The 13,969-nt window shown below is 41.4% G+C and overlaps 1 protein-coding gene across 3 annotated transcripts; it reads left to right on the top strand.

The window, feature by feature from the left end:
• The first annotated feature begins 2,988 nt into the window (after nucleotides 1-2,988).
• Nucleotides 2,989-13,758, top strand: LOC139409351 (IQ motif and ankyrin repeat domain-containing protein 1-like). Of its 3 annotated transcripts, none has more exons than XM_071154383.1 (14): nucleotides 2,989-3,184; nucleotides 3,704-3,832; nucleotides 8,642-8,781; nucleotides 9,102-9,266; nucleotides 9,356-9,547; nucleotides 10,858-10,983; nucleotides 11,267-11,370; nucleotides 11,819-11,873; nucleotides 11,966-12,061; nucleotides 12,265-12,373; nucleotides 12,525-12,621; nucleotides 12,804-12,938; nucleotides 13,218-13,346; nucleotides 13,516-13,758. In XM_071154383.1, exons 1-14 carry the CDS (start codon nucleotides 3,103-3,105, stop codon nucleotides 13,688-13,690), a joined length of 1,734 nt encoding a protein of 577 aa, XP_071010484.1. In that variant the 5' UTR covers nucleotides 2,989-3,102; the 3' UTR covers nucleotides 13,691-13,758. The 3 variants fall into 3 exon arrangements, with proteins under 3 accessions (XP_071010484.1, XP_071010474.1, XP_071010494.1); XM_071154373.1 differs by having other exon boundaries at nucleotides 11,231-11,370; XM_071154393.1 differs by lacking the exon at nucleotides 11,966-12,061 and having other exon boundaries at nucleotides 11,231-11,370.
• The last annotated feature ends 211 nt before the right edge of the window (nucleotides 13,759-13,969 follow it).

Genomic DNA, 13,969 nt, shown 5'->3' with positions numbered 1-13,969 from the left:
TTAGGTTGATACCCGCTAATGATCAAAATCCAGAAAAGAGACGTTAAATTTTACAACCACCTAAAAGGAAGCGATTCCCAAACCTTCCATAACAAAGCCATCAACTACAGAGAGATGAACCTGGAGAAGAGTCCCCTAAGCAAGCTGGTTCTGGGGCTCTGTTCACAAACACAAACAGACCCCACAGAGCCCCAGGACAGCAACAAAATTAGACCCAACCAAATCATGAGAAAACAAAAAGATAATTACTTGACACATTGGAAAGAATTAACAAAAAAACAGAGCAAACTAGAATCCTATTTGGCCCTAAACAGAGAGTACACAGTGGCAGAATACCTGACCACTGTCACTGACCCAAACTTAAGGAAAGCTTTGACTATGTACAGACTCAGTAAGCATAGCCTTGCTATTGAGAAAGGCCGCTGTAGGCAGACCTGGCTCTCAAGAGAAGACACGCTATGCGCACACTGCCCACAAAATGTGGTGGAAACTGAGCTGCACTTCCTAACCTCATGCCAAATGTATGACCATATTAGAGACATATATTTCCCTCAGATTACACAGATCCACAAAGAATTTGAAAACAAACTGATTTTGACAAAATCCCATATCTACTGGGTGAAATACCAGTGTGCCATCACATCAGCAAGATTTGTGACCTGTTACCACAAGAAAAGGGCAACCAGTGAAGAACAAACACCATTGTAAATACAACCCATATTTACGTTTATTTAATTTCCCTTTTGTATTCTGACCATTTGCCAATCGTTCAACACTATATATATATATACATAATATGACATTTGTAATGTCTTTATTTTTTTGGAACTTCTGTGAGTGTAATGCTTACTGTTATTTTTGATTGTTTATTTCACTTTTATTTATGACCTACTTCACTTGCTTTGGTAATGTTAACATATGTTTCCCATGCCAATAAAGCCCCTTGAATTGAATTGAAGAGCAACTGCAGAAACTTGCAGTCGACTGCAGTCAAAACTTCATGACCTTTGATCACATGATTTTTCTAAAGTTCATGCAGTCTACACGTTGGCGCCAGGGGAGAACGACTGACCCCTCTCAATGAAGCCACGGAGGTTCAAGGCCGAGCGCGTTACGGCATTGTTAGCAGAAAACAGAATCCCCCCATGATAGTGAATAGAAAAATCTCTTTGTAAAAAAACAAAAAAATTATTTGAGGACAATCATGATAACAATAATTGCTTATAGTGCACAATATGTATGTCATTGAACCGATTATTTTAAACTTGCACACAGAGGAAGTTATAAGGATATATTATATGACAGCCTGAAGTCCCCCGGTCACCCTTCAACTTTACTTACTCAACGAGAGGCTGCACGTCACTCCCTGGAGTAGCTAAAGCCCTTATTGATGTCACTTGCAGGCGATTTTAGCTTGGATGTTTGCGTATAAACATCCCCTGAACTAGGCAGTTAACCCACTGTTCATCATTGAAAACAAGAAGTTGTTCTTAACTGACTTGCCTAGTTAAATAAAGGTAAAATAAAATAAAAAATATATTTTTTTCCCCGCCTCACAGATACTATCTATGGAACAACAAAGATATACGATTTAAAAATAAGTCTCTTTTTTTTATTTTTTATTATTTTGGTTGGTCAGTTACTGAATGAAGATGGATATCTACTCTCATATGGGGAATTTCTTGATAAATTAAAAATTCCAATAACCCCGAAAGAATATGCAATTGTTTTTGATGCGATTCCAAGGGGGGTTGTATCTCTTTTAAATTCCTCTGTGGTTGATGTAAGTAACATATATTTACATTAAAATATATTCATTGGCAACATTAACATCAAAGATAAATGTAGTAATAAACAGATTAGGAATATTGTTTGTGATACTACAATTATGTTGGTCAAATATCTATGGTGATATAACATGGGGGAAAGCATGGAAAATTGCTAACAAATATTGTATCAGTAACAAGGTAAAGGAAGTTTCATTTAAAATGTTACATAGAATTTATCCTGTGAAACATGTTTTGGAAAGATTCAAGCTGAATATTGATTATAAATGTGATTTCTGTGGAATGGAGAAGGAGACCATTTTGCATTTGATTTTTTAACCTGTATTTATAGTATAATTTTTGGGATTGACATACAGAATTTTGTTACAAAAAAAATAGGACCGGTTGTACTATTTAATGGTTTTGATATAATGATTTATTTAAGAAATTCTGACATTGATAAAGATGTAGTATATTTAATAAAACTGCAAATAATATTAGGTACGTTTCATACTCACAAATGCAAATGGTCTAATTCAAACAAAAATGCAATTAAAACTTGTTGTATTATTAATGAATATGATTTGTTTGTTTAGGATTCCTGGCAATGTAAATAGTTTGTATGTATGCTTATTTGCATGTGACTATTCCTCTTTTGTTTGTTGATATTTGTTAATAAGGTTTAAGTGCCTTTGAACGGGATGTGGTAGTAGGTGCCAGGCGCAACGGTTTGAGTGTGTCAAGAACTGCAATACTGCCGGGTTTTTCACGCTAAACAGTTTCCTGTGTGTTTGAATGGTCCACCACCCAAAGGACATTCATCAAACTTGACACAACTGTGGGAAGCATTGGGGTCAACATGGGCCAGCATCCCTGTGGAACGCTTTCGACATCTTGTAGAGTCCATGCCCGACGAATTGTGGCTGTTCTGAGGGCAAAAGGGGGGTGCAACTGAATATTAGGAAGGTGTTCCTAATGTTTTGTACACTCAGTAATTGGTAGGCGCAAGTCAGACAATGCAACACACTTTGAAAATGCGACACACTTTGAAAGGCGTTGACCAAGAATGGTTACCGAGTTGACAAAAGACATCCGCTAGAACGCGCCTATTGACTTGAACGTTGACAAACCCATTCTATTCATTCTTTTTCTATTTTACCTTCGCGTGAGACCAAGCCGTGCAAGTGTTACCATGGTGACCAGTGAGGGTTCAGGAAGGGATTGTGAGTCCAACAGCTAAATTGCGTAGGTTTGAAACCATAATCTATTTTTTGGCCAATTGTACTAGAGTAATGGGCTTCTAGGCTGGTTCGTCGAACTATTATTTGGACAAAATATGAGTTCACGTAGTACTAAAAGCCCAGGGAAAACTGGAGCCAAGGCACCGTCGAAGGGAGCAGTCCAATCATCAGAGGCAGGTATGCAAACCATGAATAGCATTGGAATTCAACTTCAAGTAGAGGTGTCTAACGACTTTAGCCATTGGGGATCTGATTCCCGAATATGAAAGTATTTTAGGCCTAAGTAAAATGTTGTTGTCTGAAATGAAGATGCAAAACAATTGGAGGTTGAAGCTGTTTAATAGGCTTTATATTAATTAAAGTTAACAAGTTACCAATATCTCCAGCCCATTTTAAACACAAAGTAACATTAAATTAGTGTAACTACCCTGGGTTTATGGAAATCGACACAGTCGATAGCGCGCCGGACCTCGGGCTAGAAGGTCGAGGGTTCGAGACCTGCTCCCTGCCTGTTTCATTACTTTACTTTGCTGTAAAAACATTTAAGTATGTACCTAAACTTGTGATGGTACATGTTTTGGTTAATTGGTTTTGGTTACCATCACATTAAATGTGTCGGCCGTCTGTACATAGAGATGTGTTTCTCTTTCGCTTAATGTGTAGTCTAATTTCCCCTCTTTGTTTGTGCTCTGGAAGGTGCCTCCCCCCAGCGCAGACAGAGCACCGGTGTGACCCAGGGTGGCCAGTCCAAAGGCAAAGCTGCTGCTGCCAAGACAAGACGTAACACCTCTGCCAGTGCCAAGACAGTGCAACCACCAAAGAAAAGTACTGCTCTGCATTGCTCATTCTTATCATGCCAAATTTGTCAATTTACCTTTAGCTTACTTCCATTGCAACAATGTAAAGAAGTGCTGATTTGATTGTCCTCATATACCTAGGCCTTAGTCATCAGTTGAGATCTGTGTGTCTAATGCTTGTGTAGTAGAAGTGAAACTCGCCCGTAGTATGTTGGCTGAGGTACATTGGTGACAGGATACTTCCCTGAGATCTAAAAAGCTGCTGTCGCTCAGGGCATGATAGACTATATTGTGTTGCTTGATTTATGAGAAAGCCAGTTAAGCATGCTCATCTCAAGTTAGGACTCGACCAGAAGAGAATAATAATTGCCTCCAGAGTGGTGCAGTGGTCTAAGGCACTGCATTGCAGTGCTAGCTGTGCCACTAGAGTCCGGACTCTGTTGCAGCCGTCCGCGACTGGGAGACCCATGGGACAGCGCACAATTGGCACAGCGTCGTCCTAGTTAGGGAGGGTTTGGCCCGGCAGGGAGGTTCTTGTCCCATCGCGCACTAGTGACTCCTGTGGCTGGCTGGGCGCTGACATGGTCGCTAGGTGTATGGTGTTTCCGTCGACACATTGGTGCGGATGGCTTCCGGGTTAAGTGGGCATTGTGTCAAGAAGCAGTGTGGCTTGGTTGTGTTTCGGAGGACGCACGCCTCTCCCGAGTCCATACGGGAGTTGCAGTGATGAGACAAGACTGTAACTACCAATTGGATACCATGAAAAAGGGGTGGGAAAAAAAGGAGAGAATAATAATTTTTCCCTAGGATCGGCTGTGTTCTTCTTACCGGGGACAGTGTGCAATCACACATTCATAAACCACCCTGGAGTTCAAAAGAATGAACACATTGCTTACATTACACAACTGTCTGTTACTCTTCATTACACCCAAGGGAGTCTGATGTGGTCAAAGGAAATTATGCAAGCTTGAAAACAATCCCTCATTGTTTCCTGCAGTCACCACCCAAGGCACACATGGGAGCAGTAGGAACTATAGAGAAGGGAACATCAACTACATTCAGGCGCAAGCACATTTTTTATTGAGCGGATGATCGGGGGCCGAAACATAATAAAAAATTAAAAATTTAGACTGCAAATTTACCGCAAGAAGCATAAACAGATATAATATTTGACTAAAACTGTCACGCCCTGACCTTAGAGAGCCTTTTATTTCTCTATTTGGTTAGGTCGGGGTGTGATTTGGGTGGGCATTCTAGTTTTTCTATTTCTTTGTTGGCCGGGTATGGTTCCCAATCAGAGGCAGCTGTCTATCGTTGTCTCTGATTGGGGATCATACTTAGGCAGCCTTTTTCCACCTTTAGTTTGTGGGATCTTGTTTTTGTGTAGTTGCTTTCTGCACTGCATATAGCTTTACGTTCGTTTTGTATTATTATTTTTTTTTCGGTGTCATTTAATAAAAGAAAGATGTACGCCTACCACCCTGCACCTTGGTCTCCTCATTCCATCAGCGAAAGTGACAAAAACCTTGATTACATTTGGAAACATTGACCTGTGCAGGGTGCCGTCTTTCGGATGGGACGTTAAAATGGGTGTCCTGACTTTCTGTGGTCATTCAAAATCCCAATGGGATTTATTGTAAGAGTAGGGGTGTACGCCCTGGTGTCATGGCAAAATTTCCAACCTGGCCACATTCCATCATGGCCATCTAATCATCCCCCTCATTCCTAATTGGCGTATATCACTCCTCACCTCTACACCTGATAGTTGATGTGTGGTGAGAGTTGGTCACCGTGCATCACTGAGTTGGGTGCTACACATTGATGGTGGATGAGGTGAGTTTCCCCCTACTATGTAAAGCGCTTTTAGTACCTCAGTTGGTAGAAAAGTGCTAAATAAATAAATTATTATTCATTCTTATGATTTGTATACGATCACATTTTTTATTTGTTATCTTTATTTATCTAGGCAAGTCAATTAAGAACAAATTCTTGTTTACAATGACAGCCTATACCGGCCAAACCTGGACGACGTTGGGCCAATTGTGCACCGCCGTATGGGACTCCCAATCATGGCCGGTTGTGATACAACCTGGATTCAAACCAGGGTGTCTGTCGTGACGCCTCTAGCACTGAGATGCAATGCCTTAGACCGCTGCGCCACTCAGGAGCCCAAAACGTCTCTCTGTTATCCGTGGGAACTTTGGGAACAGATTTTCAAAATTAAAATCCATTGGAGCTCATTTCCTGGTGTTTTTACGTTATTTTATGTCCAATAATGAAAATGCCCTCCCTCACCCCCACAAAAAAATTATAAATTAACCAATTTTTTATTTTATAATTTTTTTTTTCTCATAAAACCTGTGGTGGGGCAAATAAAACCACCGGCATGCCAAACTCACAGCGGGCCGCCATTTGGGGAACCCTGCTGTAGAGCATGTAAAATGAAGTTGTCTTTAGTACATAGATAATTGCCTCACTACATATTATAGAGCGGGATTCATAGCTTTGACAGCTGTTGCCGTACTCCTTTAGTTAACAAAAGAGCAATTATGTTGAAAGCCTTTTCAGCTGTAGCTCTCAGATGGTATTCATGAGATGGTATGAAATACTAGGCCTACATTCCTTTTATGTACAGTATATTATTATTTCCATTTAATACAAAACTTTTATTTAGAGAAATGCAGCAAATCAACTTAAATAAAACATTTATAAACCATATACAGTGCATTTGGAAAATATTTAGACCCCTTCACTTTTTCAACATTTTGTTACGTTACAGCCTTATTCTAAAATGGATTAAATAAAAAGAAAATCCTCATCAATCTACACACAATACCTGATAATTAAAAATCAGAAGAAATAACGTATTTACACAAGTATTCTGACCCTTTGCTATGAGACTCAAAATTGAGCTCAGGTGCATGCTGTTTCCATTGATCATTCTTGAGATGTTTCTAAAACTTGATTGGAGTCCACTTGTGGTAAATTCAATTGATTTGAGATGATTTGGAAAGGCACACATCTGTATGTAACAGTATAGACTTTACGTCCGTCCCCTCGCCCCGACCTGTGCGCAAACCAGGGACGCTCTGCACACGTCAACAGTCACCCTCGAAGCATCGTTACCCATCACTCCACAAAAGCCGCGGCCCTTTTGTTGAAACCAAGATAGAACTCTTTGGCCTGAGTGCCAAGCGTCACGTCACCTGGCCTATACCATTCCCACGGTGAAGCATGGTGGTGGCAGCATCATGCTCATGCTGTGGGGATGTTTTTCAGCGACAGGGACTGGGAGAGGATTGAGGGAATGATGAACGGCGCAAAGTACAGAGAAATCCTGAAAACCTGAAAACCTGCTCCAGAGCGCTCAGGACCTCAGACTGGGGTGAAGGTTTGCCTTCCAATAGGACAACGACCCTAAGCACACAGCCAAGACAACACAGGAGTGGCTTCTGGACAAGTCTCTGAATATCCTTGAGTGGTCCAGCCAGAGCCTGTACTTGAACCCGATCGAACATCTCTGGAGAGGCCTGAAAATAGCTGAAAATAGCTCCCCATCCAACCTTCCAGAGCTTGAGAGGATCTGCAGAGAACATTGAGAGAAACTCCCCAAATACAGCTGTGCCAAGCTTGTAGTGTCATAGCCAAGAAGACTCAAAGCTGTAATTGCTGCCAAAGGTGCTTCAACAAAGTACTGAGTAAAGGGTCTGAATACTTATGCAAATGTATATTTCAGTTTTTGTGTATTTTTATTTTTATTTTATTTAAAAAATCTTAGTCATTATGGGGTATTGTGTGTAGATTGTTGAGGGATGTTGATCCATTTTTAGAATAAGGGTGTAACGTTACAAAATGTGGAAAAAGTGAAGGGCTCTCAATACCTTCCCGAATGCGCTGTGTTTATTAAACATATAGGCCTATATGGGAAATTATAATAATAAAAACTAGAAATAGCTGTCGTCAAGTTCAACATACTGAGCAGCACAAAGAAACGGAATCCTCCAGGTTAAACAAATATTTGGGCTGTAAAGTCGACTGTACAATCTTATGTATACTGCACGGGTGTTGTTGTGTGAGTCTGTGGCTTTGCTTTGTTACTCTTGTCAGGTTGTTATTGTAAAAGAGAATATGTTCTCTAACTTATCTGGTTCAAAGGAAAAGAACAAACCTTGACGGACAAAGACAATCCAATGAATCTGTACTGAGGCTAAACTATACTGAAACAATTAACTTTGATTCCAAAACTAAATTTATGAATTATGTCCAGTTTGAGTTATTTTCTCTAAACTTTGGGGGAAAATCGAATGGGGTCGAGTTGGGTTTTCAAGCTTTTGGGTTTATAAGCCAGATACAGGGTAAATGCAGCCAGGAGAAGGCGATGTTTCAAATAGGCCTAGCTATCACTAGCTAATAGGGGAAAAATTGTCTAGCTATCTAACTTGGTTCTTCTTACATGTACTACTACAGTTAAAAAGCATTGGATTGTTTCCTTCCAACATATTTTTTTGCACCAATCACAACGCTCTATTCCTTTTAAATCCAAGTCATATTGAGATTTACTTTATAATTGAAACCTAACCTAACCTTACCCATCATCTTATGTATTACTGCCCCCGAGTTGCAATAAGTGAAGTTAAAAAACACAGACACAAATGGTTACAAGCCTACCACGCATGCTTTCTGCAGCTAACACTAAAACTGAAACTAAATAATATAAAAAGGAAATATAAATATTTTTAGACAACTAAAACTAAATAAAAAAGGTGCAAAACGAAACTAAAGTGAAATAACAGGGACTTGTTTGTACTCACTGTATGCATGTTTATTGTTGTTGTAGATGTAGAGCTGACTCCAGAGGAGCTAGCTGCAGTGACCATCCAGCGGGCCACCCGAGGCCTGCTGGCCAGGCGAGAGCGGGTTCGGAGACAGAAGGAAAAACAGGACTATGAAGACCTTATGGATCGCTTGGAGAAAGAGGTTAGCTAATTATATGAAAATGACAGTGTATGAAAATGACAGTGTATGAAAATGACATTATATGAAAATGACATTATATGAAAATGACAGTGTTAGGTTTGGATTTATAAAGTATATCAACATATTGAAATTTGAAATCATGAGTAATAGAACTCTTGGCATTACACGTTGACTCAGATCTCCTCCTTTGTTTGTTCTTCTTTCAAATAGCATCCTTGAGTGTGCTTGAGTGTGTTGTAGTCTACAATCAATGTAATGTCATTGTTTCTGAAAATGAGAAGTGTGTGTACCCTGAAAGGTGTGTTTTGATTGGCCTGCAGGCTTTTGTGGCACTAGTACGAAGAGAACAGGAAGAGGCGGAGTGGAAAAGGAAGAAGGAGGAGGACGAGAGAAAGGGGAAGAAGGAAGAGCAGCTTCTGCGAACTCGACTTCTGGAAGCAGCGTTCGATGGAGAGGCAGAGGAAGTGTTAGCAATTTTGAAGGAGGTGAGACTGATATGTGATATCTGTGAGATCTGTGTGGACAAGTAATGAAGACATGACAAAGATTAATAGATGCACTGGTCCTTGTCTAGGTCTCTGATAGGGACACAAAGCGTGGCCTTGGGTTGGATGAAGCAGGCAAACGCCAGCGGCTGCTAAACCAACTTTTCATGATTAACATCACAGATGCCAATGGCAACACAGCAGTGTCAGAAGCAGCAGGTGGGGGTCAGCCGGAAGTCATCACCTTATTGGTGGAAAGGGGTGCGGACATAAACACCCGGGTGAGAGAATGCAGCACGAACAGAAATATTAGCTCTTGGTCAGATGAGAGTGAGTGTCTTACCTCACCCACCCATTCCCACTGACACCCACAAACATACAGTCGTGGCCAAAAGTTTTGAGAATGACACAAATATGAATAATCACAAAGTCTGCTGCCTCAGTTTGTATGATGGAAATTTGCATGTACTCCAGAATGTTATGAAGGGTGATCAGATTAATTGCAATTAATTGCAAAGTCCCTCTTTGCCATGCAAATGAACTGAATCCCCAAAAAACATTTCCACTGCATTTCAGCCCTGCCACAAAAGAACAAGCTGACATCTTGTCAGTGATTCTCTCGTTAACACAGGTGTGAGTGTTGACGAGGACAAGGCTGGAGAACACTTTGTCATGCTGATTGAGTTTGAATAACCGACTGGAAGCTTTAAAAGGAGGGTGGTGCTTGGAATCATTGTTCTTCCTCTGTCAACCAGGTGAGGACTGGGGTAAAGTCATTTTCTCTGATGAATCCCCTTTCTGATTGTTTGGGGCATCCAAAGAAAAGCTTGTGTGGAGAAGACAAGGTGAGCGCTACCATCAGCCATCGGTCAATCCTCAAGAGGCGGGTGGACAAACAAAAACACACAAATTCTGACAAACTCCAAGCATTGATTATGCAAGAATGGGCTGCCATCAGTCAGGATGTGGCCCAGAAGTTAATTCACAGCATGCCAGGGTGGATTGCAGAGGTCTTGAAAAAGAAGGGTCAACACTGCAAATATTGACTCTTTGCATCAACTTCATGTAATTGTCAATAAAAGCCTTTGACCCTTATGAAATGCTTGTAATTATACTTCAGTATTCCATAGTAACATCTGACAAAAATATCTAAAGACACTTAAGCAACAAACTTTGTGGAAATTAATATTTGTGTCATTCTCAACTTTTGGCCACGACTGTTCACATCTATTGATAGGCAGTTAGCCTAATGGTTAGAGTGTTGGGCCAGTAACTGAAAAATTGCTAGATCAAATCCCTGAGCTGACAAGGTAAAAATCTGTCGTTCTGCCCCTGAACAAGGCAGTTAACCCACTGTTCCCTCCCCGTCATTGTAAATAAGAATTTGTTCAATATTGACTTGCCTGGTTAAATAAAAAAAAACAAGCATGACTTGACTTAAACCCTTTCTTTGAAAGTATTTGTCTTCCACAAACTTTCTCCAGCAGGCAAACAGCTAAATATATCTTTCTGAGTATTGGAGTTAAATGTCCATACCTAAGGCCTAAGCAATTGCAGAAGTAGGTCAGGAAGTGGGTTTTTTTGTTAATAGGGTGCATTTGGACGGACTCCAATCTACAGAGCTGCGTTTGGAGGCCATCTTGGGGCAGTGCAGACTCTTCTACAGCTTGGGGCAGACCCGAGGACCCATGCAGATGATGGTAGCACTCCAGAGCAGGTATGAGTGACTGTGTGCGCGCATAGGCAATAGTCAGGGTTCTTTGTGTGTGTGTGTGTGTGTGTGTGTGTGTGTGTGTGTGTGTGTGTGTGTGTGTGTGTGTGTGTGTGTGTGTGTGTGTGTGTGTGTGTGTGTGTGTGTGTGTGTGTGTGTGTGTGTGAATGAGAGAGACAGATACAGAGGGTGGCTGTGTAATTGCGTTTTTACAAGCCATGTTTGGGCTTATGTGTTTGTGGACATGTTCCAGGTGGCTTCTGAAGAGGCTGTGGTTGCCACTTTACAGAACTGGGATCTGAGTGCCACTGACTCCATGCTGTCGAAGATGAAGGCAGAGGAACAGAGGAGGGCGGAGGAAGAGGAAAAGCAGAACGAGGCGGAGACTGACCGGTAAGAGTCACGCCCAAGTGTTCAACCCCTCCCACTCAAAACAGAAACCTTTCGTAGAGAATGACACTCTCAAAACGCAACCCTATGCTCCCAAACATAGTCTAATTAGGTAATGTCTCATGCATACAGCATAGACAACAGAGTAAGATACACAATTTAGCCAGAACAATAAGAGAAACTGAATAGCTTGGCCAGAGATCAGATGTTGTTTGCACACATTATTTGTACTATATGTAATATGTTTATATCTAGCTACTTCCCCTCTCCTTCAACACAAAGGCACGTCAGTCCTGTTAAGTCACGTCATCAGGCCAGTCCTGCATAGTCACTTTTGCTGAGTTGAGGACAGATAGAGAGGATAGCTGACATGATTTCCCCACACATTGTTCACTGATAGGGGGAAACAGTGCAAACGTGCAAACCAAAAATGGCCTGTGTTTTCCCTCAGCCTGAAAGGGGAGGTGGATCAGCTCCAGAAAGAGCATGAGCGATGCCAAAGAGAGGTAAGACACATCTTGAATCAATAGTTCCAAGATGAACAGGGAAAATGTCCCTTTCATCACCCTGACGTCACTCGCTCTGTGTGTGTATATAGCTGCAGAAGGCCTTCGTTGAGCTGAATAAGAGGATCACAGAACATGATACATGTGTGAGGAAGGGTATGGAGGAGCAGGCTAAAGTCACCTTGCTGGTAGTCACTGTACTTTTTTAGCACACTGCTAAAGTTGTATTGTCTCAGTACTGATGTATGTATTGTCTCAGTACTGGTTGTGTGTGTGTGTGTGTGTGTGTGTGTGTGTGTGTGTGTGTGTGTGTGTGTGTGTGTGTGTGTGTGTGTGTGTGTGTGTGTGTGTGTGTGTGTGTGTGTGTGTGTGTGCGCGTGCGTGTGTAAAGGTGGTTCATGAAGCTGAAGATGTGTTGGCGAAAGCTCAAATAGCAGCTCATGAGGCTGCAGGGAAACTATCCCTTGCCAAGCTGACACTGAGAGAGCAGTCTGGTGGTGGTATGTAATGTCACATGCACACACACATGCAGGTACACCCCCCCCCCCCCCCACACACACACACACACAGACACAGAGACAAACAAACACACCTTTCCCTGAAGCAACACAAAATGTAATATTCTCACAGTGTGTGTTTATGTGAACTAAGATGCTGTCCTGGACCGTGGTGGGGTTCGTTGCCCGGTTCGTGACCTTGAGGAAGTTCTTATTAAAGATGTAGGCGGCAAGATCAAGCAGGATGGCAGGTAAAAAAATTATAATAATTACTTACTCACTTCAGTATGACTTTTTGCCCTCAGGTTAGCTGCTCAAACAAAACGCAAACAGGTTGTTCATCTCTCTGTATTTAGCTAATTGCTCTGTTTACAATTTAACATTAGATTCAGTTAATTAAGTTTATCCACACTGGCTGTGTATCTGATGTTAGGTGGCCCCTGCTTGTGGATACCTATGGTCAGGCTGCCACATTTCTACGCTACAGAGACACTAACTACCTGGACGCCTTGCACCCTGGAGACATGCAGCCTGACAAACTGAGACTCGCTCTACTGGGGGCCATCAGGTGTGAGAGAGAGATATTACAGGGGTGCCGGCAATGAGCAGCCTAAGCCTAAATTTGAGTTATGCACATCAATGACAGCAGCAGGTGTAAGAAGTGTTTTTAAGAGTTTGCTGTAAAACCTTAATGTATATCAAATTCAGGGTCGGGCTGCTCATTTGAATTGCCAACAGTAAATATGTCACAAAAAAAATTGTTTTTGTATAAATAAAGAAGTGAATAAGGACACAGATAAATGTATGTATGAATAGAAAGGCTGTTCTAATGTAATCCTGTCTGCAGGTTCGGAAAGCCCTTGGTTATTAACATGATGGAGGTGGACTTGTTTGAGAGTATACAGAACCAGCTAGACCAGGTGAACCCAGGGCTGAGTGAGCAGCTGATGAACAAGGAGCTCCTGCAAGAAGAGAGGTACAGTACCAAGCGCTTACTGCCAGCGCATAGATCATCTCAATATGAACCTTTCTCAGTTGTAGTTAGATTTTCTTTACATTTAAGTGATGATGTAAGACATAAAAAAAATGCAAGGCTGTGCCCTCTCATTGCGAGATTGATATCAAGGTATGTCGTCTCCCGGTAGGTACCTAAGCCTGGTGCGCTCCACAGATGGTCCTCAGTATGCCAGAACTGAGTTCATGCTGGACCGCATTGAGAAGTTCAGCCTGGTCTTGGTGACCAAACAGCGCCACCCTCCTGATGCACTGCTCACAGCATTCTATCCCATCCATGTCATGCTGCCGGAACCCAAAATATGACCTTGCTGTGGCTCAAAAGTGTAAATACTGTTGTTGTTGTTGTTTTACCACAAAACATGTTTTACTAATATAAAATATATGACACCAAAAAATAAGGATTTTATTTTTGGTATGATTATTATGTAAATTATTAGATGTTAATCTCCAGCAGATTGACAGCACTGTGGCAATTTTCATGGCAGCTAAATATAAAATATATTTTTTGATAATGCACACTAGTAGTAATCTAAACCAAAAGTAGCATTGTATCACAGGAAACACAGGCACTCGCGATTTGTT

This window comes from Oncorhynchus clarkii, chromosome 1 (genome assembly GCF_045791955.1).
Source record: "Oncorhynchus clarkii lewisi isolate Uvic-CL-2024 chromosome 1, UVic_Ocla_1.0, whole genome shotgun sequence".
Taxonomy (NCBI): Eukaryota; Metazoa; Chordata; class Actinopteri; order Salmoniformes; family Salmonidae; genus Oncorhynchus; species Oncorhynchus clarkii.
This window is presented reverse-complemented; position numbering and strand designations above follow the sequence as displayed.